This window comes from Cololabis saira, chromosome 23 (assembly GCF_033807715.1).
Source record: "Cololabis saira isolate AMF1-May2022 chromosome 23, fColSai1.1, whole genome shotgun sequence".
Taxonomy (NCBI): domain Eukaryota; kingdom Metazoa; phylum Chordata; class Actinopteri; order Beloniformes; family Belonidae; genus Cololabis; species Cololabis saira.
The window spans coordinates 6,519,116-6,546,711 of record NC_084609.1 but is presented as its reverse complement, the minus strand read 5'-3'; the positions used below and the strand labels follow the sequence as shown (position 1 = coordinate 6,546,711).

The following is a 27,596-nucleotide window of genomic DNA, read 5'->3' as shown; positions in this document are numbered from 1 at the left end:
TGGTTTATTCCCGCTGGCTGTACACGATGACTCCAGAGCCAGAAACAATCAGTCTGCATGATCATTTTAAATAAAGAAGACTCCAAAAATCAATGAAATGAAAATGTGTTGCCTGCTCGTTCCAGTGATGTTTGGAAGCTGCCTGAGTTTACTCTCAGAGGATCTGAAATGCCAGTTGCACTCTGTCAATCAGGGGGGATCCAGAAAGCGTCCTGTCGTCTCGGCGTCCGGACGCTGATGAATCTGAGCGACTTGGTCGACGGAGCAGAAGGAGCCGATGCAGCGCCGCGTCTAATGAGAAGCTGCTGCGTTCGGGTCGCTTATGTGTCGCGACAGCTTCACTCCTGCCAGGAGACTTAATTTGAGTAACGGGAACCAGTAACGACAATAACTCTGGTGGATTTTACCTAAACCTGACCTGAAGTCCGGTCACAGTCCTCGGTGAGAGTCTGGACTCGAGTAACCGCTTCACACAAATTTTACCAAATGTTCAACATTTACTTTGTCCCTATAAGGCCTGAAATCTGGATGCAGTCACGGACTCGGAGCTGAACCTTCAGAGACGCTTCAATCTGTCACCTGAACATCATCTCCAGGAACCACAAATCTGAATTTGCTAGTAACTTTAAAACCGATCGTCCAATCAAAACTCTTTTAGTGACTTTCCACTATGATGGTTCGTAGCTTTTGTGAGAATCAGACGAGTTCCTTTAGCTTTCACCAGCAGGTTTCTGAAAACGGCAGGAAGATTTTCCCAGCAGAAATCAATGAACTGAATATTAAAGATATACGTCAACTCCATCCTAGAAGACGTTTCAGGCACGGTAGTGGCTGCTTAGCGGACTCACTTCTGGCCGTCTTTATGTTCAAGCCTACTGTACATAGGTTTCATTTTGTAAAAAGAGTCCAAAAAAGTTCTTATCTCCTATGTTTTATCCTTTTATTCTTTATTTTATTCTTTTATCTTCTATTTTATCCTATTTTATTCACTTAACTTACCATGATTGTTTTATTTATGTGTCTTATGTTTACGGTGATTTGTTTTCCATTCTCCTGTCCAGCACTTTGGACCATGTTGTTGTTTTTAAAGTGCTTTATAAATTGACTTGAGTTATCTCACTTTGTCTGGGAAGTATCACACACTATTTATTATACTGTACTTACTATGTTTATAGTACATTTATTCAGTTTACAGTACACTTGTTCAGTTTAAGTTTCTCTTGTACTGTATTTTTTTTATTTTTCATACTTTTTATCTTTATCTTTATCATTTATTTAGTCTGAGTTCATGTTGTCCGACTCTGAGCTGCTGTAGCACCGGATTTCCCCTCTGGGGATCAATAAAGGACTATCTTATCTTATCTTCTTGAAGCTGCAGCGCCCCCTACGGACGAAATGTCACCTAATGTGGTGAGCTTGTAATAAATGTCGTACTTTATTGCATCTACCAAGATTTGTTGGGTTCAGATCAACATTGGGCCACGCCCACACTTGAAACTTATAGTCCATTCAATTTTTATTTCCCTCTCTTTTTAGTTTTGAAGGGCACGGAAGAGGATTACGGCCACTGATGGAAAACAAAAAGGATTTGATTCTGAGAAAAAAGTCCAAATATTTTTGTCCAAATTTTTTAGAAATGAAAAAGAAATCCTCGCAAAAAATGTTTTATTTTAGGTTTCTGAAAAAAGTCAGAATTCTGCCTTTTTTTCCTCAGAATAGAGGATATGCATTGACGTCAGTTCCCCACTGGACCAGCCCCCTTACTCGCACTGAGTGGCAAAAACGGCTACAACTATTGGAGAAGACGGGATAACAGCTAATTATGGGCTTAAATTAGCGTCAGTTGGACTTGACAGTGACCCGTACAGTTACCAAGAACCAGTGGTCGATGGACATTAATATTTGTCCACAAATCCAGTTTCCTGATATCTATGTACTTAATTTCTACGCCGGGGAAATACACGAAGCAAAGCTTGAAGGCATACAAAAGTCTTGACGCTTGGTCCGACTTCAAGGCAGGATTTGTTGTAGAAATTAAAGTGATGAGGACACCGAACTTTATGATTTGACCGTTTAACGTTAGCTACCCAAAAATCCAACATTACCTGATACAAAATGGGAACCGCAAATCCACGTTTCGGTGTCTGGAATCCAGTCGTTTCTGTGAATTGCAGCGATCCATTTGTCTCTCTTAAGCTTATTTTTCGGCAGTCTGTAAAACGATAACTCAGATTTCTTGCTAAATCTATGAGTACAGTCGATCGCACAACAGCTCTTTCCATTTTAGATGTTTTCCAGTTGCTCAAACTGAAAGTTTACGCTGTCACTCAGTGGGCGAAACCCGATGTGAAGTCGCATCTCTGACGTCGTGTGTATTCCCTCTATTCAATTTTCTTTTCTCCAGTGGCCCTAATTCTCTTCTGTAGGAGTTTTTTTTAAATTTTTTTTTATTGCGTAGATGCATTAAATGGATGCAGCAAGAAGTCAGGGAATGGAGGCCGGACCGGGGCCGGGACCAGGAAGCACCGAGCTTCTTTACGTTCATATGTTTTATCATATAAACTGCAGCATTTGCAAACACATTTCAGTTCAGTTCCTAATGAGACCGCAGACGCCCCCTTACCTGAACCAGGCTGTCCAGACTGCTGGCTGTGTCTGTCATCGTGATCAAGTCTTTCTGCATCTGGTCCACCCATTCTTTTATCCTGCAAATGCAAAAGAAGGAGAACAAGGAGCTTCAATTTGGGCTCTGCAAATGTGTTGAGCTGCTTGAGTTCATTCAACTCCCACTACTGGAACTGTAAGTTCTCTCGACCGATATCCTCAAATATCCACATGGACTCGGGGAAGGTGAAGTAGTCATGATGGGACTAATGCTTGAGCTGTACGTTGAAGAGAGATCATCACGTCCTCAGGCTTCAGACGCTGCTGAATGCATTTTTCCCTGAGAAAAGACTCTGAAAAGAGACGTAAAAGAGACAAACTGATGCTCTGGTGTGATCAGATCATCTCCTAACAAGCCGAGCATCATCGCCCAAGTCCAGATTAATTCATCAACCTTGTACTTGGAAACCAGCAGCGCCACCAGCAGCGCTCTGTGACCTCCCTGATATTTCCACGAGCACGTCCCAACCGCGGTCAGCAGCACGTCCGAACTGCTGAAAATCAAATGCATGATCCGCAATTTAAACCAGAGAAATCTGAACCCATCGATTCCATCGAGTCCTTGGCGTTGCTGCAGACATCGTGCATGAACGAGGTCACACCGCGCACAAAAGCCCTAAACAAGCTCATTAAAGCTCACTGAAACTGTCAAACTACCTCCTCTGTTACGATAGCCACTCATTTAAATTCTGATATTAAGAATTAAGCAACATCGAGGTCGAACTGGGGTTTCTGGACAGAAATATTTAAGAGTTTATTTGAGCATTTGCAGTTTTATTATTACCTTGAAAAGTATATACACATCTATAATCTAGTAGCCCTCTTAAACAAACGGGCTAATGATCTCTAGCTTCAGGCAAACAGCTTGAGGTGAAACTACAGAAAAACAAAAAAGGATCAATTTTTAAAACTATATACGACTCCAGTCATGCAAAACGTAACAGAGATGCATTGAAAGCTGATAAGTGATGCCAACTGATATCAGAGGAGGGTTAGTTGTGATGTATCTTAAGTTCAGAACAACGACCAGGATCAATCAAGTAAGGCCATCTGTGTCAAGGATGTGGTGTATTTTTTATCTTAAAACAAAGAAAAACCGCTGCTTAGGAGGATACAAAAAATAGAACATGAACATGACAAAATCCATTACTACAAAAACCTGACCTGAAACATGGAGGAAAGAAACATTACGGACCAGCAGGGAGGAAGGTAAAGATAAGACCAGATATACACAGAGACACGGGTGCAAACAATCAGGACAGATGGGAACAAGGGAAGTCAAGACAGAACTGAAACACAAGAACACAGGTTTCAAAATAAAACAGGAACTAAACCCCAAAGCCGTGACATCAACTCAAAAATGTGACACTCTTAACTAGATGCTCCAAAACCATCACAAGTACCAGAAAAACCGGCAAATGCTGCCACAAATAGGCAGAGAAGGGAAATCCAGTTGTCCTTTGTAGCTCTAAGAGCCAGGAATGACTCAGTACTGCTCTGGGAATTCCTATTCTGAGTCTCCGGGCTGGAAAATCCCACCAGGAAAAGTGCGAGGACCTTGTGATGCAAGGCTGCGGTTTGGAGGCTAAATCCAGAACCCTGATGGACAACTGCAGAAGTTTGTACTCTGAGTGTCCTCTGCACAAGAATTCCTATGTACTTTAACAAATGTACAAATGGCAAATAAACGTGATATTATTTTATCTTATCTATTTTATCGTCCTAGATCAGGAGTCTTCAACCTTTTTTAGCCCAGGGACCCTTGGATGAGAGAAAAACAGAACAGGGACCCCAGCTTGGAATTCTTATTTTTTCCCTTTTTTTTTTTAATGTGTGAAGTTTTAAGCCTGGCTTAGAATAACTTTTGAATGTGTTTTATTCTGCTTATATCACCTTATTAACCAATTCCTGACTGGGTTATTACACGTGTTTATGATTGATGAAACTTTGGCCTTGTCAGACGTGGAAGGAGTAACGTTAGGCCGAGCTGTAACGTTACAATCTCCAGCTTTAGGCTTTGTTATAGTCACTAATTTATCCATCAGGTCTAACTAGCGTTAAATATGAAATAGTCAAGTCAATTTCTGAACAAATTTTCTTTTCTTAAACAGCTAGCTAGCTCGTTTTTCCACTCTAAAGTTGACATTAGTCACATGACTCACGTCATGGGAATCATTTATGTAGAATTGTAGACTAAATAGTTATCGTCATCGAAAACGCTGGATGTCATGACGAGTCTGGAGCCCTGGTACCACGTCCAGGCCGGGATGACGGCTCTGAAACTGCTCTTTATTTAACAGATATTCATTATGTAAGGGATAATGCCCGACGAGGTGTACATTAACATAAATATAAGGACGACGCGTAGTTACAAATATGATCAACCATTCAAAAAAATAAACGTTTCATTAACACCTCCTTGTGCCATTTCTCCGGTTTCTTTTCATCTTCTTTTCTCTCCTCTTCAGCATCCCAGTCATCAAAATTTTAAAATTCACCAAATAAATTAAAAGAAATTACAAAACCACTCTTGTCACCGTCCTGCGGTAGCCGGCTCTTCTTCTCTGAATCTCCGTTGCCGTGGTTACCACCTGTGCAATTTGACCGAACTTGTTTCCTAGGTGTAGGTTATCACTTTTAATGAACACCTGCCAGCCAATCAGAATGGAGTATTCACACACACCGTAGTATAACTGATCTTAATTTGAAAACATGTGAGATTTTTATTTTATTTAGCAAAATAAACATTTCAAATAAACACACTGGTTTCGTATCAGCCGATACCCAAAGCCCAGAAATTACCCAAAAAACCAAAGACGACAACAATAGTGTTTTTGATCGGTGGATTCGCTCTGATATCCCGTCAGTTTTGCATCACCACCAGTCGCCGGTACCAGTAGTGGAGCAAATCAGTTCCAGTTCAGTTTTAGAGGTGACCCACATCCCCGTCAGGTCTACATAGATTTATCTGATGCTGTTTTTCCCGGCGTTTGATGCCATAACCACCTCCAGCTCCATCCTCCAGTACTCTGAAGAACCCTCGTCCAGCCGGCGCTCATACGGAGCAGATCCTGACGTTATCAGAGGACTTGTGGACTTTTCACTGCTGCCTTCAGGACGTCGTTATGCCCAACCTGTTTGTAAGGGTAATCGCTTTTCCAAGTCTTTTATCCCCTCTGCTGTCCGGCTTTAAAATTTAAATTTATCCTTATGAATTTGTTTGGTATGTGCATTTAGGTACTGTGTACCTTCTAGGAATGATATCATCCAGTGTTTGTATTGTACTGTTCTTTTAATTAATTTATTGGTATCAGCCAGTACTCGAGTTGTAAAAAATAAATCAAGGGGGATGGTTGATTTTATCATATGGGGACAGATAATTTGTGCTGATTACAAATAATATAATATATTACAAATAATAGCAGTGACCAAAACAGCTGCAGAAATACTGCAGGAATGACATAGCAGCAGTTAAATGCAGCCTTCTGTAAGCTTTAAATATCCACTGGGCTTACATCAAATACATCAAAACACAACAATAAAAAACTGTTTTCTGAACTTATCAATATGACTCTGTCCTTCACAGGATAAGTAACATGGATCACTGCAAAAACTCAAAATCTTAACAAGAATATTTGTCTTATTTCCAGTTAAAATGTCTAATTTTAGTAAAAAAAAACAAGACTCATCACTGGAAAAAACATCCATTTTCACCTGTTTCAAGTAGATTTTCACTTAAAATAAGTAGAAAAATCTGCCAGTGGAACAAGATTTATTTGCTTGTAATAAGAAGATAAATCTTGTCCCACTGGCAGATTTTTCTAGTTATTTCAAGTGAAAGTTTACTTGAAACAGGTGAAAATTGTCAAAGAACATATCTTTCTGGTGTTATTTTTCTGGTGATGACTCTAAACGTTGAAATAGCAAGTTTTACAGGGGGGATGATTTGGATCGTTTTTATTTCAGGGGGGGGTGCCATCCCCCCTCATCCCCCCTCAACTTTAATGCAACAAATTGCAGATTTTTGCACACAGCTGCCAACTTTCTCTCTGTGTTCTATTGAATGTGTTATGTGTTTGTTATGTGTGTGTTTGGGCGCGAGCTGCCGAATCAAATTGCCCTTCAAGGGATTAATAAACTTGTCTTGAAACTTGAATCTTGGACCTCCCCGATCATCTCTCTGGCCCTCGAGGATGCCAGAAACTACTGACTTAAACACTAACTTTACATTTTATTAGTTTACAAAAACTAAATAAAAGCAGGAACTCGCAGACGTGGCGGCTGGATCAGCCTCCTCATCCTCTCGGAAAGAGAGAGAGAGTTTACCTTCCTAAGTATTTGCCCTTAAACCCAGTGGATTATGGGAATAGTTTTTCATGATAAGCACTGTTTTGTTTAACAAGTGCTGACTGAGACTTTTACCACCAGAGGCGATGCCCACAGGTAAACAGACGTACCCACAATGCAATGTGTCATCCTCCTGCTGCTCGGCTGCAGATCCACGTCCGTAGGCCTGCCGTGTAATTAAACCAGTGCTGCACTGTAACCGCTTCCATATGCCCTCTCGTACAACCATTCACCCCCCCACCGTGGGAATTACCCTCCTCTCTCCCCTCTGACAGACAAACACACGTCTGAACGATCCAATTAAAGAAGTACAGTAATGTGAGCGAGGTTAGCTCACGGCAGCTGCATAATGCCGTATATTTAGCCGTCCCAGTGACAGCTGATACCGGCTGAGGGCAGATAGAAGTCCTGTCAGCAAGTTTCCCCCCCCATCAACCCTCGAGAACACTGGAGGAAAGAGATTTTTGTTAGTATAAAATAGGCCTGTGCTGAAAAAAAAAAACGATTTTCCGATTCTAAATCGATTTGTATGTCTATGTCTCGATTTTTTTCCATCATTACATTACAACTTTTGGTATTTTTTGGTTTATGCCCAAAAAAGGATGTTTGTTTGGACACGAGAATAACTTGTTCCATTTTTTTGCCTTTAAAATTGTTTAAAAGGTATGAAAACATTAAAGTTTTCAGTTATAATTGCATAAATTGTCTATATTTTAATTACTTTATCTACTGTCTTGCTGTTTCCTCCCTGGATCTGTTTGGTAATTCTGCCCCACTATGTTTCTGAAAGCAGTTATATCAGGATTCTGGGAGGTGATTGGTCCTTACAGCATCATTAGCTGCCAATACTTGCTGTTGAATCTCAATCTAATTCTAGTATTAATATGTTGCATAACTACAGTCATATAATTCATGCAACAGCTCAAAAAACAGTTTTAATAACACTAACCCAAATCAATATCGGAATGGAATCAAATCTTGTTATACCACGGTCTGTGTGAATACTCGATTCTGATTGGCTGGCAGGTGTACATTAAAAGTGATAATCTACACCTAGAAAAAAAGTTCGGTCAAATTGCCTGATAACTTTAATATCATTGCGAAGGTGGTAACCACGGCAACAGAGATTCAGAGAAGAAGAGCCGGGTACCGCAGGACGGCGACATGAGGGATTTTGTCACCTGTTTCAATTTATTTGGTGAATTTAACAATTTTGATGACTGGGATGCAGAAGAGGAGAGAAAAGAAACGGCACACAGAGGTGACATGGCCTCCGGAGCACGGCTGTCGACCGTCTCTCTCATGCCGGGCTGGAAACTGGCCAGATTATGTCGGTGACGGGTCATCGCTGTGAGAGCAGCCTGCAGGTTTACTGGGCTCCATATTAAGTTTTGTGTCCTTATTTATTTTACTTTTTTTTTGTTTTGTGTGTGTGTGGTAAAATATAAAATGGAATATTCTGTCGAATCCTTTAAAAAATGTTTATTGTGTAATATGCATTACATCGACTACCCAATAAAGAAACATGAAAAAAAAAACAAAAAAAAACTAATGATTTCAACTGAAAACACATTAAAGCATGAATAACTGATTTAATATTTATGTTTTTTGGTAAGTAACTGTGGTATAAGCGGGATAATGCCCTTCGAGGTGTACATTAACATAAATATATGGACTTTGCGTCGGACGGTTCGCGCCCCCACGTCGTCCATATATTTATGATAATGTACACCTCGTCGGGCATTATCCCTTACATAATCAATTCTGAATCAGAATCGAAGTTTGACATTTGAATGGATCCCCAGTCCTGGTATAAAACAGCTCACTGCAGTCAGGTTTCTTCATGTATAGCTGAGTTTCTGTGAGAGTAAAGGAAAGCTCCAGGAGTTCAGGTGAGGTTCACCGGCCGAGTCAAGCAGGAGTGTATTGTGATTATTATCCGTTACCTTTCCAGTCACCTCAGGCGAGAAAGGTAAAGCACAGCAGCAGATGTCTTCTGGGAAAAGCGCGAGCGTGCGTGGGTTAACTTTCACAAATGAGCTGCATTCTGATTCAGGACTCAAAACTACACTGAAATAATGATTCATAACCGACGGGAGGAAAAGGAACCTCGGATTTGTTATTTCTGAAAGTATAATTCTGACATTTCTCATCACATGTACTGCTGGGGATCGTTGCTGGTTTCATTAACTCTGCTTCTCATCGTTGTTTTCATTTTTTTATTCCATCATCGTGATAATTACTGGATTATTTTACAAGTTCAGCTCATCCTGCATTCTAGGGAGCGACCATGACAACGAGCCAAGACCACCGTCTTGGAGCTATGACTGAAGACACCACCACACCGGTCATGTTTTACCCAGAAAAGCCCACAATCCTACAGTGCTTACCCGATATAAGGCAGCAAACGTCAGCGCAGCATGTCTGACTGTCTGACCGGCTGGTGATCCGGATCAGATCCCAGATCAGATCTGGGAAACCGTTGGCACTTACGCCTCAGTTACATCACTGGTAAGCGCCGTGTGGACCAGCCACACCCCAAAGGTCATGACCTGGGCCAAACTCGAGTTTCGCCATATGTTGTGAGGGCCAGATGTGGCCCAAAGCCCCCAAAATACGGAAGGAAAGAGCCGATGCTCACAGTCAAAGCCAAATGGAGGCTCGAGAAAAGTGCAGGAGTGAACCAAGTCTGGAGGGATTTCGTTCAGTTAACTGTAGCAAAATATCGTCAACCTTGCCATCGCACATGTGGGTCACCCAAAACAAAATGTTCGCACTTTGCAGAACGGAGACTGAAACTGCGACCTCCTAACAGCCCAACAAAGTCCTGCAAAAATCCCCCAAAACACCCCTAAGTCATCAGAAGTATACTTTAACTTTAGTCCCAAATGCCTTTTGGAGTTGATACCAGACCAGCACAATAGCAATGTTGGAGGATCTAAAGCGGAGGCCCGCCCCCCTTTCGTCTCGCGTGGGCGGGACAATAATAATTGCAAAATAACTGCAAAACGAACATCACAAGATCAAATTATGGTCTAGAAGATAAACAAGTATAGAAGTGCCACCAGAAGAATCATTCTTACTGAAAACAACTTGTTTTTTTAGTTCCATCCGCCATAGAAAGGTTCCTTTTGTCATTAGACTTTTCTATGTAATAGAAATATGTAATTTAATGTGAAACAGTGCCCTGTTTTATCCAAATATGTTATTTTTTTAACATTTGGATAACATGCACTGCAGTTTTTTTAATGTTTTATAATTTTTTACAGGAGAGATTTTTGTTGGACTGTAAACCGGCTTACTTAGGTAGGAGCACCGGGTGAAAAAAAAAAAAAAAATCGGGATACATTTTTTTTTTTCTTAAAAAAAAAAATTACCATCCTGGTAAAACATCTAAGGCCATCTAAGTTCTGATTTATATATTCTTAATTAAAGTCACCGTGCTTGCGATCCGGTTGAATCTCAGCTATCATTATGATCAGGGACTTTATTCTGGTAGATGATGATAACTATTATCATCACATATCACAATCACAATCCCTGTTTGGATCTGGATTAGGTTCATTCATTTCCCCACAAAGAGCTCAGCTTGTGTGTTACAGCGAGTCATTTTGTCACAGCACATGAATGGGATGATGTTTACCCTCTGCAAGGGGATAAAACTTTGGATCTTGATTCTATTCAGAAGCAAATATCAGAAATGTCATCAAAACGAAGCAAAGCAGCCCCACTCACTGCAAAAACTCAAAATCTTACCAGGAATATTTGTCTTATTTCTAGTTAAAATGTCTCATTTTTAGTCAAAAAATCTCATTACACTTAAAACAAGAGTCATTGCCAGAAAAATAACTTATTTGACAATTTTCAACTGTTTCAAGTAAATTTTCACTTGAAATAAGTAGAAAAATCTGCCAGTGGGACAAGATTTATCTTCTCATTACAAGCAAAAAAAATATTTTTCCACTGGCAGATTTTTCTACTTATTTTAAGTGAAAATCTACTTGAAACAGGTGAAAATTGTTGTTTTTTCCAGTGATGAGTCTTGTTTTAAGTTTTTGACTAAAAATGAGACATTTTAACTAGAAATAAGACAAATATTCTTGTTAAGATTTTGAGTTTTTGCAGTGCTTTCTTATTTGTAGGGATGGTGATTGATGTCTGATCCGTACACCTACGGCGAGTCTGTTTATCAGGCCTGTCCTCAAAACCAGCTGAAGAACTGGACCAGACATCTTCATCGGGTCTGGTGGCATCTGGAGTTTTGAAATATAAAGTTGCTTGCGCTGCTTTACTTCCACCTTTGTTTATTTGTTAATTTAAAAGGATTAGCTGACGCCAAAACGAAAGCTAGTCTTCCTGGGGTCCAGACAATAAAATACAAAAACATACATACAATCTCAATTCATAAAGTACATTTTAAATAAAATTACAAAAAAGGAAATAAAGAAAAACATCATACAAATATATGATTTGATGTATTGATCTCACTCAATCAGATACGCTACATGACGTTAACCTCCACCTCCCTACTGGTTTGTTCCTGCCGTTAAACGAGCTGCTCGTTTACCCGCATCGCTCCGTTTTACCTCACGTTGGTGAAATTTGACTCATGTACAGTAAGAGTACGGATCAGCCCGGGTTCACCGACCCCACGGAGTTGGAGTCACACTCGGCTGGAGCTTAGACAAATGGGCCGTACGGCATGAGGGCTTCGGCTCTGAATGAACGGCATTAACATTTAATCAGGCCCTTCCCCGTACAGAGATGTGACAGTGAGGTAAAAGGCGTGAAATGAGATGGCTGGCTGAACTCCTGGCATGCCGCGTCCCTGCGATCGACGCCCAGGAGACGACGTAAACGTCGATAGCTGCTGATTCCCTGATGCGAGTAAGGATGGGTCTTCATTGCTGCCCCAAGCAGCCCCTCCTTCCCATCCCTCCATCACCATTAACCCGCTGTCCTGCACACGTGAGTCCACACTTGACGAGTCAGTAACCAGAGCGGTGGCTCTGTCTGAGGGCAGTCGGGGGGGGGTGGTTGCTCCGGGGTCAGAGGACACATGGACGGCCCGGCCAGCTCTTAATGTAATGAAATGAAAGGAACAGGGCATCATGTGACGCTCAAGAAACCCCCGCTTCAGTTACTACGGATAAAGTATCTTTGACTCAAGCGTTATGTTGTGCGCCTGAGGCCAGATGCATTTAGGAAAAGAGACGAGATAACACACCAAAACCAAACGTACATGTATAAAAGGAAGAATGTTTGGCCTCACACGGCCCTCAGAGTATTTAAGACTGGTATAGTTGAGTTTATTCCTCCTGATCCGTCTGTATGATGTCAATTTACTTATCGATAATTGCAATAATACATGTCATTCATACATAAGAATGGCTTCTGTAACGGTAGAAGATTTGGTTTTGTGATTCTAATTAAGGATGTTAAAAATGAATCGATTTTCGATTAATTGCCGTTATGAAATTACCCGATTAAAATTAACGATTACAATTAATCTATTTATTTATTTATTTTTTTCGTTTAATTTCACCAGCTGGTATTACGCCCGGACCACATTTAATGCGACACAACGCGCTGCACCGCGCACATAAAGTTAGAAGAAAGAGACGGCGGATATGTTTGGTTTTAGTAATATCATGCTCAGGCAATGAGTCTGCAATGGCCCAGACGGGAGACACATGTAGCTCAGTGCTTAACTTTTATTTTTAATCCACTCTATATTCTTCTGGTTGTTCTCCGATATGCTCCCCTAAAGCCTGATTTATGGTTCCGCCTTAAATCGACGCAGAGCCGCCGCCGTAGCCTACGGCGGCGGCTCTGTGTTGTTGTAACGCGGAACCATAAATCAGCCTTCACCCGGAACATACATAGGTTTCTCTAAACATCTGTCCCCGCTACAGTTTTAACTAAAAGAAAATGTGCTCCAATACAGCAGGTCTCATCATTTTATTTTGAACACTGCCAAAACTCTAACTTAAAACGTAACTAGAACTTAAAATTTGCTTGACACAAATGACACTATTATGGCTGCTGCTACTACTAATAGCCTTGAAGTGCACTTTATATTATATTCCTTCTGGTACAAAACTGTCTTTTTGTTACTTTTGTATCAAATAAATATTTGATTAAGGAGTACATTAAAATGTCCTTTGTATTTTATATAAGCAAAAAAAATTATGTTTGTATCTCAGATGGGGGAAAAACGCCGCTTATCAACTAATCGATGATCGATCGATAAGGTTATCAACTGTCAATTAATGAAATAATCGATAATTTGCATCCCTAATTCTAATGGCGCTTTTCCACTCGGTTTGGTTCTTTCCCACCAGGGGTCTAACGTGCCGAGTAGATACTTTTCTGTATCTACTCTGCCGAGGTTCTAAGCGGCTGAGTCCGGCTGTGATGTCATCACAGTACAGGCCACCGATTGGTCGGGGGGTTGGAAACAGGAGTCAGGATGTGACATCAGTGAAAGAGAGACTCTGACGGCTTCTTGTTCATTTTATTCCACCAGCAACGGCAGCAGAAGTCTGTTTGGTGATCCAACTCTGAGGTGCAGATGTTCATAAACCTGGTGTCTGAGGAGAGAATTAAAAAAGGGATCTAGACGGGCGATAAGGAACGACCAGATCCACCACAAGCTTCGTCAGTCCATAGCTGCTCGCGGCTACCGACGGACTTTTCAGCAGCACAGAGACAAACTTAAGAAAAATTAAAAAGCGTCGCCGCTTGAAGCTTCTCTCACTCTCATTTTTAACTTGATATCGAACACCAGCCACAGACCCAGCAGCACAAATATCATCTTCTTCCTTCTTCACACACTCAAGTACGTCACAGCAGATTCGCTCCAACCTCCTACTTCTGCTCCAGGTACCGGATTGTTATGGAAAAGAAACCAGGCCGAGTTGAGATGAGTAGGTACTAGTGGAAAAGTACCATAAGAGGAGCATGTTTATAGATCCTTGCATGTGTGGGTTTATCCTCCAGGTATTCCAACTTCCTCCCACAGTCCAAAAACATGCACGTCAGGTTGATTGATCATTTTAAATTGCTCGTAGGTGTGTGTATGCGAGCCTGCATGGTTGTCTACTGTACATCTGTGGCCCTGTGATAAACTGGACATTAATACAGAGCAACATCTTTACTGATTTCTTGCAACTTGCACAAAGTTTCTACAGCAGCGCTGCAAAACCATGGGGGGACGGCAGCGAAGCCCTCCTTGTTTGCGTAGGTCGCCATAGCAACCACATCAAACGGGGAACGTCAGCACGGATATGCCGATCAGATCTCATCACTTGCAACGTGTTATAAAAAGTCAGTCAGAGGGATCGCAGTCCGGTCAAATTCACTTAAAATCTGATTTCGGCTACTTTCACTGCACAAAAATCTATTTTCTCAGTGTCAGAGACAGAAATATTCACTCCATTAAAAGAGGAAATCAACAACTATGAAGGTTCTCTTCAGACAAACGGACGTTTTACACTCATGTCAAAATGCAACCTGTCAGATAATTGACCCATCGGGGACTCAGCTCGCTTCAGTCTTCTCATTTCAGTCGAAAGCCCACACTTCAAACCTCACAGTTCGTGCACCAGCTTCTTGGTCAGGTAGACATTACGGCTGAAGCTTTTGAAGAGCTCTTGGGTCGCCTTTGGCACTTTTCCCACTAGTAGCTACTAGGGTTGCACGGTATACCGGTACCAGTATAGTACCGCGGTACTAGAGTTTTGAAAACGGTACTATACCAGCTTTTAAAAACAAACGGTACTTTTATATATTTTTTGTATGCAAACGAATTGGTAAATTGGAGCCTGTCTCTTTAAGCACGGCGAGGTCCGCGAGTGTGACGTAGTTGCAGAAGCAGAAGCAGAGCCACTCCCACTCGCATGTTTAGACGGAGGAAAAAAGAGAGAAACGAGAAGTCGCGTGTTAGACAGACAGAGCGGGTTGAAATAAAGTTGAAATAAATAGAGATGGCAGCTGCAGAAAAGCCCGTACTTGTGGACAAAATGGGGGCCCGAAGTACGGTGTGGAAATATTTCGGGTTCAAACCGAGCAATAAGGGCGAGCCACTGAACCAGATGCACCGCAGTGCAAGCGGTGCGACAAAGTGTGTCTCGCAAAAGGAGGCAACACTTCAAACTTGTCCAAACGTTTAAAGGACAACCACGCGGACTTGTAGCACGACTTCAGTCAAGAACGACAGCTGATAACTTTGTTCACGAGTTCACTGCACTGTCATGTCAATGAAAGAAGTACAGAGCCTCTCCCAGCCCCGTAGTAAACCTATAGGTTTACAGCAGCCTACATACAGAGTTAAAACATGTCCATGGTTAATAAATGCAATTTTTAAAATATTAAAAAAGTAAAATTACATTCTTAAAATATTTAAATACATTCCACAGACTAGTATATAACTTAAATATATTTTTATATATTTTAATATTATTTAATGTTTAATATATATTATAAACCATTAAGGCAATGAATTATTATCATATTGAAACACACTTTGGTAAAACATTCCATTAGCCCACAATATCTAAACCTATCCTACCTCTGTCTCAGAAAATTAGAATATTGTGATAAAGATCATTTTCTGTAATGCAATTTAAAAAAAAAAAAAAAAAAAAAAATGTCTTACATTCTGGATTCATTACAAATCAACTGAAATATTTCAAGCCTTTTATTATTTTAATATTGCTGATTATAGCTTACAGTTTAAGATTAGATTCCCAGAATATATTTGAATTTTCTTATACCATGCCAATTATTTATTTTATTCATTGTTGTTATTGTTCCCAAAGTCTGCTTTAAAATAAAGGAAAATATTAACATTTGAGAGTGTTCCACCTTTTTACAAAAAGTATCGAAAAGTATCGAAATAGATATTGGTATCGGTATCGAAACAGAAATTTGGTATCGTGACAACCCTAGTAGCTACTAGTACCTACTCGGATCTACTCATCTCAACTCGGCCTGGTTTCTCTTCCATAACAATTCAGCACCTGGAGCAGAAGTAGGAGGTTGGAGCGAAGCTGCTGTGACGTACAGTATTTGATTGTGTATCTAAAGGAAGAAGACGACAACACTAAAGATGTAGAACCTGGAGGAGATGATAGATGTGCTGCTGGGTCTGTGGCTTGTGTTCCATATCAAGTTAAAGAATGAGAGTGAGAGAAGCTTCAAGCAGCAACGCTTTTTTCTCGGCGCTGCTGAAAAGTCAGTTGTTAGCCGCGAGCAGCTATGAAGTGACAGAGCTCCTGGTTGATCTGGTCGTTCCTTATCGCCCGTCTAGATCCCTTTTTAATTCTCTCCTCAGCACCAGGTTTATGAACATCTGCACCTCAGAGTTGGATCACCAAACAGACTTCTGCTGCCGTTGCTGGTCGAATAAAATGAACAAGAAACCGCCAGAGTCTCTTTCTCTGATGTCACATCCTGACTCAGACGTCTGACTCCAACCCCCCGACCAATCAGTGGCCTGTAGTGTGATGATGTCAGATACAGCCGACTCAGACGCTTAGAACCTCGGCAGAATAGTTACAGAAAAAGTATCTATCATGTTAGACCCCTAGTGGGAAAGCGCCCGAGTCGAGGGGAGCCGAGCTGAGCAGGTACTAGTGGAAAAGTGCCATTTGATTACTTCATGGGTCGTCTGAGTGTCTCCTTTTTACCTCTGTCCTCCTGTTTTCTCCTCGAAAGAGTCGGAGGAAGTCTAAGTGATAAGAGTTGGCCTCACAACCCCCTCATAAACATCCCCGTTTATTTTACCATTTTTACCCTAACCCCTTCACACCATCCCAACAATCACTCAACAGCAGTCCTCTCGTTCAAACATGCTTCCCTGGACTGGAAGAGAAACCCTAAATCCCCCCTAATAGTAGTAATTTGGGATTCTAATCTGTTCTTAGAGAGAAACAAGACTGACACCATTACGGGGAGCGGAGGATGTGGAGGAAGATAGGGATGTTGGCAGGGATGTAATTGAGTCACTGGGGGATCGCAAATGAGAGCTCAGACTACGAGGAAACGCAGCTAATAAGCCACGGGCTCGACTGAGAGCTGGAAAAGACAAACAGCCAGTTCTTTGTGTCTTTTTTTCCTTCTTTGTTCTTTTAGCCTTTGTGCTCAAAAGAAGCAACTACTGTCGCTGATATTCACAGTTCAAATTAACTCCTGGATGGAAATGTCTCTTCTCTCACCCCCTCCAGATGTGTCTCTCACTCTGAGTGACATCTTCTCCTTCAGCGAGGTCAGTAACACCATAATCGTCGGCTCTGTAAACGTCTGTCGACCTCGTTATCCTCTGGGACCAGCCCTTATCGATGTTTCAGCCTCCCCTCAACAGCCCAGCTTCCTCGGTGTGAGGCGCTGCATTAAAGGGAAGTATTTCCTGTGAGTCTGAAGCTTTTATGGGAGCTACAGCGGAGGATGAGGTGATTTGAAATAGTATGAGATCATTTTGAATTGATGAGGTAATGCTGGTGGCGCAGGCTGGACCAGAGACAGCTGAGACACGTATAACACCGGGACAACGTTTATTAGGATCAAACTACCCCAGGCAAGAGATCTTTAGCTGTCATGTGGAAGAAATCTCCCAAAATGCAGCTGTTTTCCACCAAAGCGGCTCTTCTCAAAACTGGTGCTATACTGGGCCCACACCTGTTCTGGGGCACCGCAAGAACTGCTTACATCAGGGACCAGGGTGGCGAGTTATTTCTGATGAAGAATTGACACCAAAATCAAGAATTGTTAGCAAGTCTGATTATTACTCACCTACAAACACCTCAAATCCTTAAAATTAATTGATATAGTTGAATTAAACACTACACTCCTAATGTATAAGGCACACAACCATCTCCATCCATCCTGTATCCAGAGACTGCTCCAGGCTAGAGATAGCCGGTACGACCTGAGAGGCACTGCCATATATAATAGAACCAAAACTAGGATAAATACTGAAGAAAGATGCATATCGGTTACAGGAGTTAAAATATGGAACAGCCTAAATAAGGAATTAACAAACTGTAGTTCAATAAATACATTTAAAACGATGTATAAATCCAATATAATCGAAAGATACAGAACATTAGTGTGATACAAAACTATATATAGGTATATATATATATACATACATACACCTTTTGGTTGGTTTATCCCTTATTTCTTTTTTTTTTTACTTATTTTTTATATTATTTCTTTCCTACGAAAGGAAATGAAATGCATTGTATCAATTTAAACTGATCGACCAAATAAAACTACTACTACTACTACTAAGCAGCTTGTGTGTTTGGGGTTGGGATGGTGTGTTGGTGGGTCCGTCCATCATCACATTTGATATCTTTGATATGACTATATATCTTTTATTTTTGAACATAAGTACAAAAAATAAAAAAAAATAAAACAGCAGAACAAGAAATCAATTACATAAAAAAGAACAATAATAATCAATAAATAATAAATGTACCATTGTAAACAAAGTGGATGAGAATTAATAAATATAATAGTATTTAGTAAAAAAAACGTATGAAGTCAATACTATTTTTTTTAGTTGGACCCTCATTATGAAATATGAAAGAAAAGAAAAAACTTGACATAGTTAAAGGTTACACAAATTATTAGTAAGAATTTTATAAATGTAAATTGTGTTATAGAGGGAATGCACATGTCATCACAGATGAGACTTCACGGCGGGTTTCGCCCACTGAGTGGCAGAAAGACTGAGTGGCAGAAAGACTGAGTGGCAGAAAGACTGAGTGGCAGAAAGACTGAGTGGCAGCGTAAACTTTCAGTTTGAGCAACTTGAAAACATCTAAGATGGAAAAGAGCTGTTGTGACTGTACTCATATTCAGCAAGAAATCAGAGCTATTGTTTTAGACTGCCGAAAAATAAACTTAAGAGAGACAAATGGATCGCTGCAATTCACAGAAACAACTGGATTCCAGACACCGAAACGTGGATTTGCGGTTCCCATTTTGTATCAGGTAATGTTGGATTTTTGGGTAGCTAACGTTAAACGGTCAAATCATAAAGTTCGGTGTCCTTTCTACAATTTCTACAACAAATCCTGCCTTGAAGTTGGACCAAGCGTCAAGACTTTTGTATGCCTTCAAGCTTTGCTTCGTGTATTTCCCCGGCGTAGAAATTAAGTACATATAAATATCAGGAAACTGGATTCGTGGCCAACATTAACATGGTAATATTAATTACCATGGACCACTGGTTCTTGGGGTAACTGTACGGGTCACTGTCAAGTCCAACTGCCTTTAATTTAAGCCCATAATCGGCTGTTATCACATCTTCTCCACAGTTTCCCCTACTAGCCATTTTTGCCACTCAGTAAGGGGGGGAGGTCCAGTGGGAAAGTGACGTCAATGCAGACCCTCTATTCTCGAGTATTAATCAGAGAACTGCCATCTTAAACAGCAGATTTACTTGTTGCTATAGTTTCTGAGAGTAGAGTGGGAGAGATTAAATCTTTCTGATGAAGCCTATAGGATTGGCTCATGTGTACTGAAACATCCCTTCGTTATGCTGCCATAGCTGGGGTAAACCTGGGGTACACCTTTCCTCACGCTGTTCCCATGACTCCAGAGGGGTATTCCAGGAAGCAGGTTTAGTGAAAATCCTGAGTTTGTTAAGCCTGAGATGAGGGAAATCCAGAGTTTTCAGTTCCAGAAAGCGAGTTAACTCAAACTTTGGGTCAGTTACTATGGCAACTGAGCCTCTGAACCTAACCTGCTCGCTAGCAGGTTTACTTCAATAAAGCCTGAGTTTCTCTCTGTCTCCTGCCTCAGTGGCGTCAATTCAGCCAATGGGGCAAGCGGCAGAGAGCAGAAAAAGCGTATCTAACAAACGCAACGTATTTTATTCACTATGTCAGTGCAACAATATCACAGGGACATCCGAGTTTAACTTCAAACAGTTAAAGTCCAAATGCAAAAAGCAGAGGGAGGTAAAAAAAAAAGTAACACTGCAGAGCTAAAAACGAGATTGATAGCGACCGACCAACGGGGGGGGGTTATGAATGTTGGGAAAGTTAATACCTAGTGAAATCCATCATGTTTTTCTGATATGCATTTGTAGTTATGTTATATGTATTAAGTAATAGAATAAATCAATACAAATAGACAGAGTAATTCCATAAATGCATTTTCCCCTGAAGCCGAGGTGTGGCGGCTGCCCCTGATCTAAATGACAATAGAATTTCATTCAATACCATTCCACCACTGTTTTCATCTGTAATACTATAAGACAGTGTGCTTTCTCAATCCTGGTCCTCGTGGGCCCCTGTCCTGCATGTTTTAGATGCTACCCTGCTTCAGCACACCATGATACAAGTACCTGTGTCATTAACAGAGCTGGGCAGACCTTGGTGACAAGCTACGCACGTATTAACACTTCTAACTCCAGTGGCGTGAAGTATGTGGATCTTCAGATGCAAACTAATGTTTCCTCAAAGGGATTTTGTAAATTGAAATGTTAGATAAAGTTTAAAAAGAAAAAAGAAAAAGTATGTCGCTCTTTTGTTGTCACCAGTTGCCATGGTGAATCGTTGTTTCAGGGCTCTACTGATGATGGCTTTTTAACTCGAGCTTAACAAACTCAGAGTTGATTGAACTAACTCATATCCTGTTCTGGAACCGAAAACTCCGACTTTCCTATCTCAGGTTAAGTCAACTCAGAGTTCAGGTTTAAACTCGGAATTTGTTGAACCTGCTTCCTGGAATACCCCTCAGTTCTATTAATGACCAGTGTATGGTCGGAAGTGTCCAAAGCTCGGGAGGAGATGAAGTCAGTACGAGCGGAGGGGGCAAAGGCTGTGGCGGCTAGAGAGCCAGAGGACAGCGACTAATCAAAATCTGCATTGACACACGCACCTCCATTGCAAAGTGGATTGCATGCAAAAAGAGGCTTGGACATAAAAATAACTGAACAGTGGACACAGTAGTAAATCACAGGAACGGTGATCAGGATGAGTGGACTGGACACGTGTACAAACATACATGCTATCTGGACGTGAAGGATGAAATTAGACAAATTGCTATGTGGTAAACTATGTATCTTACTGAATTCTGTTGTTGATGTGATCATGAATCTTACATAGAACGGGGCGGGACTTTGATAAGCGTCAGCTTCTCCCGTACCCTTTTCGTCATGTGCTGAGTATGCAATGTATAATGTTCTGGAGATGAAATGTGTCTATATAAACATGCCGAAATAAACGAAATAATAATGACATCATTGTTGCTGTTATTAATCTGTCTTCCTTCTTCCCAGCAGGGTTTCCAGGGGTCCGTTTCACAAAGCGGGTCGTGTTGAAACTCTGGAGTATGTTGAGCCTGAACTCTACTTATCTACTTAACCCCGACCAAGAGGAGCCACGTTCAGAAGGGTTAGGGTTCAACACACCAAGTTACCTTCTCTCTCCTTCCCTTCATGCAGCTGAGACAAGTTCAATTTAATCAGACAATTATGAAGCGCGTTTCAAAGACGTCTAAATGATGACACGGCATATTTGCATCAGAAAAAATATCAAATAGATCTTAAGGCGGTCAAACCAGCCATGACCTCACAAACATCCCCCACGGTCTGTCCATACCCAACACAAAATACCTCAAGTTATCACTTTTATTAGTTATTTATATGCAAATGTCTGTTTTTTTAATGGATGTGGATACTGAACATGGCTTATTATGTTACATTAGAGCAGGGGTCGGCAACCATGGATCTATTATATAACTGGATACAGTACCAAAAATGGCCGCCCATTCATTTCAATGCATTCTGCTCAGCCAGCGCGTGTGCCGAAAAAATTTCTGACTTCCTGGTTTACTTCCTGGTACACGGGCCCATAGAGGATGCGCAGTTGAGTCACCTCCCATGATGCTCTGGGGCACATCAATGGCACCGACACGGCCGTGACGTCACCCCCATGGCCCCATGGGATTTTTTGTTGCAGTACCGCGGCTGGCCACAGGAAAAAATCGGCACACCTTCTGAGCGCGAGACTGGGGGGCTGTCGGCAACCCGCGGCTCTAGAACCACATGCGGCTCTTTAGCGCCGCCCTAGTGGCTCCCTGGAGCTTTTTCAAAAATGTTTGACCTTTTTTTTTCTCCTTTCTTCTTTTTTCCTTTTTCTTTTTTTTCTTCTTTTTTCTTTTTTTTTCCTCTTTTTTCTTTTTTTCTCTTCCTTTTTCCTTTCCATTTTAATTTCGACATTTCGACTTTTTTCTCGAAATTTTGACTTTTCTCGACATTTCGACTTTTTTCTCGAAATTTTGACCTTTTTCTCAACATTTCAACTTTTTTCTCAACTTTTTTTCTTTAGATTGTACTTCAACATTAATCTCGATATTTCAACTTTTTTCTCAACATTTCAACTTTTTTCACACATTTTTGACTATTTCCTCGATATTTTTCTCAACATTTCGACTTTTTTCTCTGCATTTTGACTTTTTTCTCAAAGTGCATAATGAAAAAAAAATCTTCCCCCAGTTATAGCTAATATAGATACATGCAGCATGTGTTGCCTTCATTCTAAGACAAGCCTTTTCATTTTTTGCGGCTCCAGACATATTTGATTTTTGTGTTTTTGGTCCAATATGGCTCTTTCAACATTTTTGGTTGCCGATTCCTGCATTAGAGAGTGAAAGATGCAGAAGTGGGCGTAAAGTCTCATAAACAGAAACACCATTGAGCCTTTAGCTCCTCCCATCAGCAGGCATCCAGGAATTCAACCAATCAGAAAACACGAACGGACGAACGAATTTATTTCGAACATGTATATAAAAAATAAAAATAAACTTCATATGCACATAGGTTCGAAAAAGGAGGAAGTATACACTTTATCCTAGTTTCTACCCCTTTACAACTCTATGAATTTATAGAAAACACAAATACTACATAAATCTACACAAATATACACTACACAAACTACATAAACATCCCTATAAATATACATATGCTACATACACAAAAAACGTACAACATACATTACACAACTATAACTATCCCTCTCTACGTACAATAAACACTACATAAATATCCACATAAATATCTAAACATATCTTAAGCAAGTATAATACACCATTTTTCCCTATTTTATTTGTTTATCACACTCCTCGTTAACCCATTTCCTCTTTCTTTCTGTCTTTTATAATTCAGAAATGTTCATAAATACTTATTAATAAGAAACCTTAGACGACGATGTGAGACCGCTTGGTTGCCATGACACATCCCTGCCGTCTGTACCGACTACAAAGGGAACTTAGAGTCACCTTTATCCCTTTTACTGCGTTTGACCTCACACTCTGCTCTCTGACTAACCGGGACGGACCGACTGTCCCCCGAACGCCTCGTCCAGACAGAACAAACACCTTCCCCGGTATCACCTCTGCCCACAGGTGTCTGCACGCATTTAAGCGGATGAAGCCGATTGTTTTGACACCTGTAAGTGTTTCCACTCCCTCGGGAGCATTTCCACCTGCTACCGGGGTCGCGGCCCGACACCAGAGCAAAGGCTGACCGCTGCACCAGTGAAGGCGGTATCACAACAAAACGCTGTCTTGGTCATTTGAAAGCTGTTTCAAACTATTTATCCCTTGTCAACAGAGGCCATCTTGGTTGTTTTGAGTAGTGGTTGCTACAAATCAAGCCAGAAATCTGGTGTACCGTAATTATTGACTCAGACCTGAACTTCAACAGCCATCTAAAGTTTATCACTAAATCTGCCTAGTACCACCTGAAAAACATTGCTAGAACTAAAGGGGTTTCTGTTTAAACAAGACATGGAAAAATGTATTCATGCATTCATTTACAGTAGGTTGGATTATTGCAACGGCATCTTTACAGGCCTTAACAAGAAATCAGCCAGGCAGCTGCAGCTGATCCAGAACGCTGCCGCCAGAGTCCTTACAAACACCAGGAAACCGGTGGGTCATGAAATCACTACACTGGCTTCCAGTGAGTCAAAGGATAGAGTTTAAAATCTTACTGGTGGTCTACAAAGCACGACGGAGTATTAGGGCCAAACTAAGACAAAAAAAAAGGGCAATTACGAGATTAAAGTAATAATGTTGCGAGAATAAAGTCGTAATATTAGCAAAATATTACCAAAATATGACTTCATAAGATGCTTAATATTCCTCATTTTAACACAGGGAGAAGACTGCTCTTCTTGTTAGAGTTCTCATAAATTACGACTTTATTCTCGTAATATTACGAGTTTATTCTCGTAATATTCAACTTTATCGTCGTAATATTACGACTTTATTCTCGCAACATTACGACTTTATTCTGGCAACATTATGACTTTATTCTCGTAATTTTACGACTTTATTCTCGTAATTTCCCCATTTTTTTTTGTCTTAGTTTGGCCTTAAAGGTATTGTGACATCATTTTTAACATGCTTTTAACACTATTAAAAGTCTTGGCCAACATCCCTCAAATGTGTCTAAAAGAGTGTAACAAGAAAAACTTCACTCTAGTACTCTTTTCCTGGCTTTTTATTACAGTGTTTTTTTGTGCCGTGAAAAATGCTTCCTTTCCCCCCTTTCCTGTCAATCATTGCTCCGCTCCTCCTCCAAACCTCCTCCTCCTCCGGGAGCGACAGGCGAAGCATGCACGGAAAAGCAGGAGGGCGAACCACAGCAAACAATCATAAAAATAAAGGCATGCAAGCAGCACTGTCCCCTTATCTTAAGTCCAGTCAGTGGTCTTCTTAGCAGTTTTCCTCCGGTGATTAGAACAAAAGAGGCTCTAACAGCTCCGTGTTAAGCCTCATTTATGGTTCCGCGTTAAATCGACGCAGAGCCTACGCCGTAGGTTTCAGCGTCGGTGTAACGCGGAACCATAAATCAGCCTTTATGGTGCGCTGGAGAGGAGAGGAGACAGGGAGCTGGGTGGAGGGGGCGGTGATTTAGCGGATCGTTACGTAACGATCCGCCACCAAACCAGATGAGCTGTTTTTGCATAGTTATGCGGAAAATCCCAGAAAGCACACAATACACTGAATGTTAAAAGTTCGTTGTTTTTTGGGTGTAATTGATGCATGGATTAAAGTTCTCCGTACTGGGTACGGATTTCCGTCCTGGGGATTTTTTTGGGATATTTTTTTATGAGATCAGCGCAAATCCGACAAAAAATATGAACACCGGGGTGTCTGTAGCGCCGCGGTGACTTGTCGAACGGCGCCCACTGCAGTCAATCAGCTGTTGGCTGTGCACACACAGTAAAGTTCTCCTCTGGTTTTAGATGAACGTAACCTGACACCTAATAACTCAGCCTAGGCTGAGTTATGGTTCTGCGTCAAAACGACGCCGTGCCTACGGCGTGTGGTTGGCTCTTTTCTACGTTTATGTGATTTTTTTTTTATTTTGTTTTTTTGCACAATAATTGTCCTTATCTCTTTGATTCATTGAAAAAGATCGCTAAATAGCGGTCGCGGGGGGTACTGCACCAGGGTTTCCGTTGTCCGGTAATTGCCGGACTTTGTCCGGTAAAATATGCCGAAGTCCGGTATTTTATAATCTCTCCGGTCAAAATGTCCGGTGAAAATACTCACTGGGGCTGCGGGACTAGGGACTAGAGTCCCCGGGAGTACCGCGGAGGGACACGCCGAGCCCCGGTGCCGGGAGGAAGCGCAGCTGCGGCGCCGACATCCACGTGTGCGTTGATTTATGGTTCCGCGTCGCACCGACGCAGAGCTTACGGCGGACCCTACGGCGTAGGCTCTGCGTTGGTGTGACGCAGAACCATAATTCCGGCTTAAAAGTAAACAACATGCGCCCAAGTACCCGTGCATGACAGGCAGACACACACGGGGAGAAGAGACAATTTCTTTAATTTTTTTTTTTTTTTAAACTTTATCCTTATGAACGCAATTGTTATATACGGTAGTCCAACTTTCCTTATTTTAATCAGAACACTTTCTTTTTTCCTCTTCGGCGTGGAGTAGTGGGCTTGGAGCGGCAGCCATCGGTTAGTTTTTTCTTTTTAGATCCGAGGCTTTGCGTAGATGGCGGCTTCCGCAACTTTCAGGCGCTTTTTCTGCGCAAGCAAGCTTTATAGATGAGGCCCCAGGACTGTTACCGCAGTACCGCGCAGTACTCTGTGCCGGGAGCCGGGAGGAAGCGGAGCTGCGGCGCCGACATCCACGTGTGCGTTGATTTATGGTTCCGCGTCGCACCGACGCAGAGCCTTCGGCGTAGAGTATGCGTCGCTGCGTACCTTACGCCGTAGGTTACGCGCAAGCTTCTGCAATATTTATTTATTTTTTGAAGTTAACTCACAGGAATGGATTATAAATTTACGTTTTCAATCGCAACGGAAAGAAAGAAGGATATGATTACAACACGTAACAGGTATGGTCTACCTTGTAATCCAAACTTGCAACCTATCCTTCCCCCTGATGGTTGAAATGACTAAATTTAAACCACCGGGGGGGGGGGGGGGTGTGTGTCTGAAAACTTTCCGTCCTGGGATTTTTTTTTGCTTTAATCCCTGTTGATGTCAAGACACCCAACAAAACACAAAAAATCAAGAAAAATGTGTTTTTCATGTCACAATCCCTTTAATACTCCGTCGTAACAAAGCACTGAATGGTCTTGGACCAAAATCCATGCTGATCTGTCAGTTCCCTATAAAGCTCCCAGACCCCTGAGGTCACCTGACCTGGTCATTGTACGTTTTGACCGTATAGAAACGTAATTCTTGCCATTGTAAGAATGAGATGTACCTGCTGTACTCTACCGCCATTACTTTTTAACAACTTGTGCTTTTTATTATTTTACCTCTTTTATTATCATTTTATTTCATTTTATTTGTTATTTACTGTTTAAATGTGTCTTGCCACTTTTAATGTTGATATAAAGCACTTTGAATTACCTTGTGTTGAATTGTGCTATAGCTACAAATAAACTTGCCTTGCCATGCCCTTACTTTTTTACAACTTGTGCTTTTTATTATTTTACCTCTTTTTTTATCATTTTATTTGTTATTTATTCTATTTTATTTCACTGTATTGTATTATTATTTCTTATTTTCTATTTCCCTTTTTAATTGACTTGTTACTGTTTAATTGTGTCTTGCTGCTTTTAATGTTGATGTAAAGCACTTTGAATTACCTTGTGTTGAATTGTGCTGTACAGATAAACTTGCCTTGCCTATGAAGCATTGCTTAAAGCCCAAGACTGGTCCAGTTCTTCCGGTCCTGGTTGAACTGGATGTGAATGAGAGTGATGTAAGTGGATGGGCAGGCTGGTAGCACAGATTTCTTTTTAGTCAAGTTGAGTCTGATTGATTTTCCAGATCACACCACAGGAGCCACCAGGCTCTTAAAGAGCAGCTGTAACCAAGTCATGGTTTAAACCTGCGGTCTTACGCCTAAAAAAAAAAAAGAAGCTTGTGAAATGACACAGAGGCTGACGAGGTCGTCATCTCCCCTTCAGCTGCCTCTGACTCCACTGCACGTCTTCTTGAAGTCTGCTGGAATGATTAAACCTCATCATCCCCGTCACCTTCACACTTCCTGAGCAAACCCGTCCGCTCGTTCAAACATCAAAA

The 27,596-nt window shown here is 41.2% G+C and overlaps 1 protein-coding gene across 1 annotated transcript in view; it reads right to left on the bottom strand.

Moving 5' to 3' along the window:
- LOC133424606 (voltage-dependent calcium channel subunit alpha-2/delta-1-like) overlaps positions 1 to 27,596 on the bottom strand; it is a 237,407-nt gene that overhangs the window by 197,442 nt on the left and 12,369 nt on the right. The window contains exon 2 of the mRNA XM_061715302.1: positions 2,624 to 2,705. Within this exon, the coding sequence (XP_061571286.1) occupies positions 2,624 to 2,705 (82 nt within the window). The remainder of the gene's footprint in view (positions 1 to 2,623; positions 2,706 to 27,596) is intronic.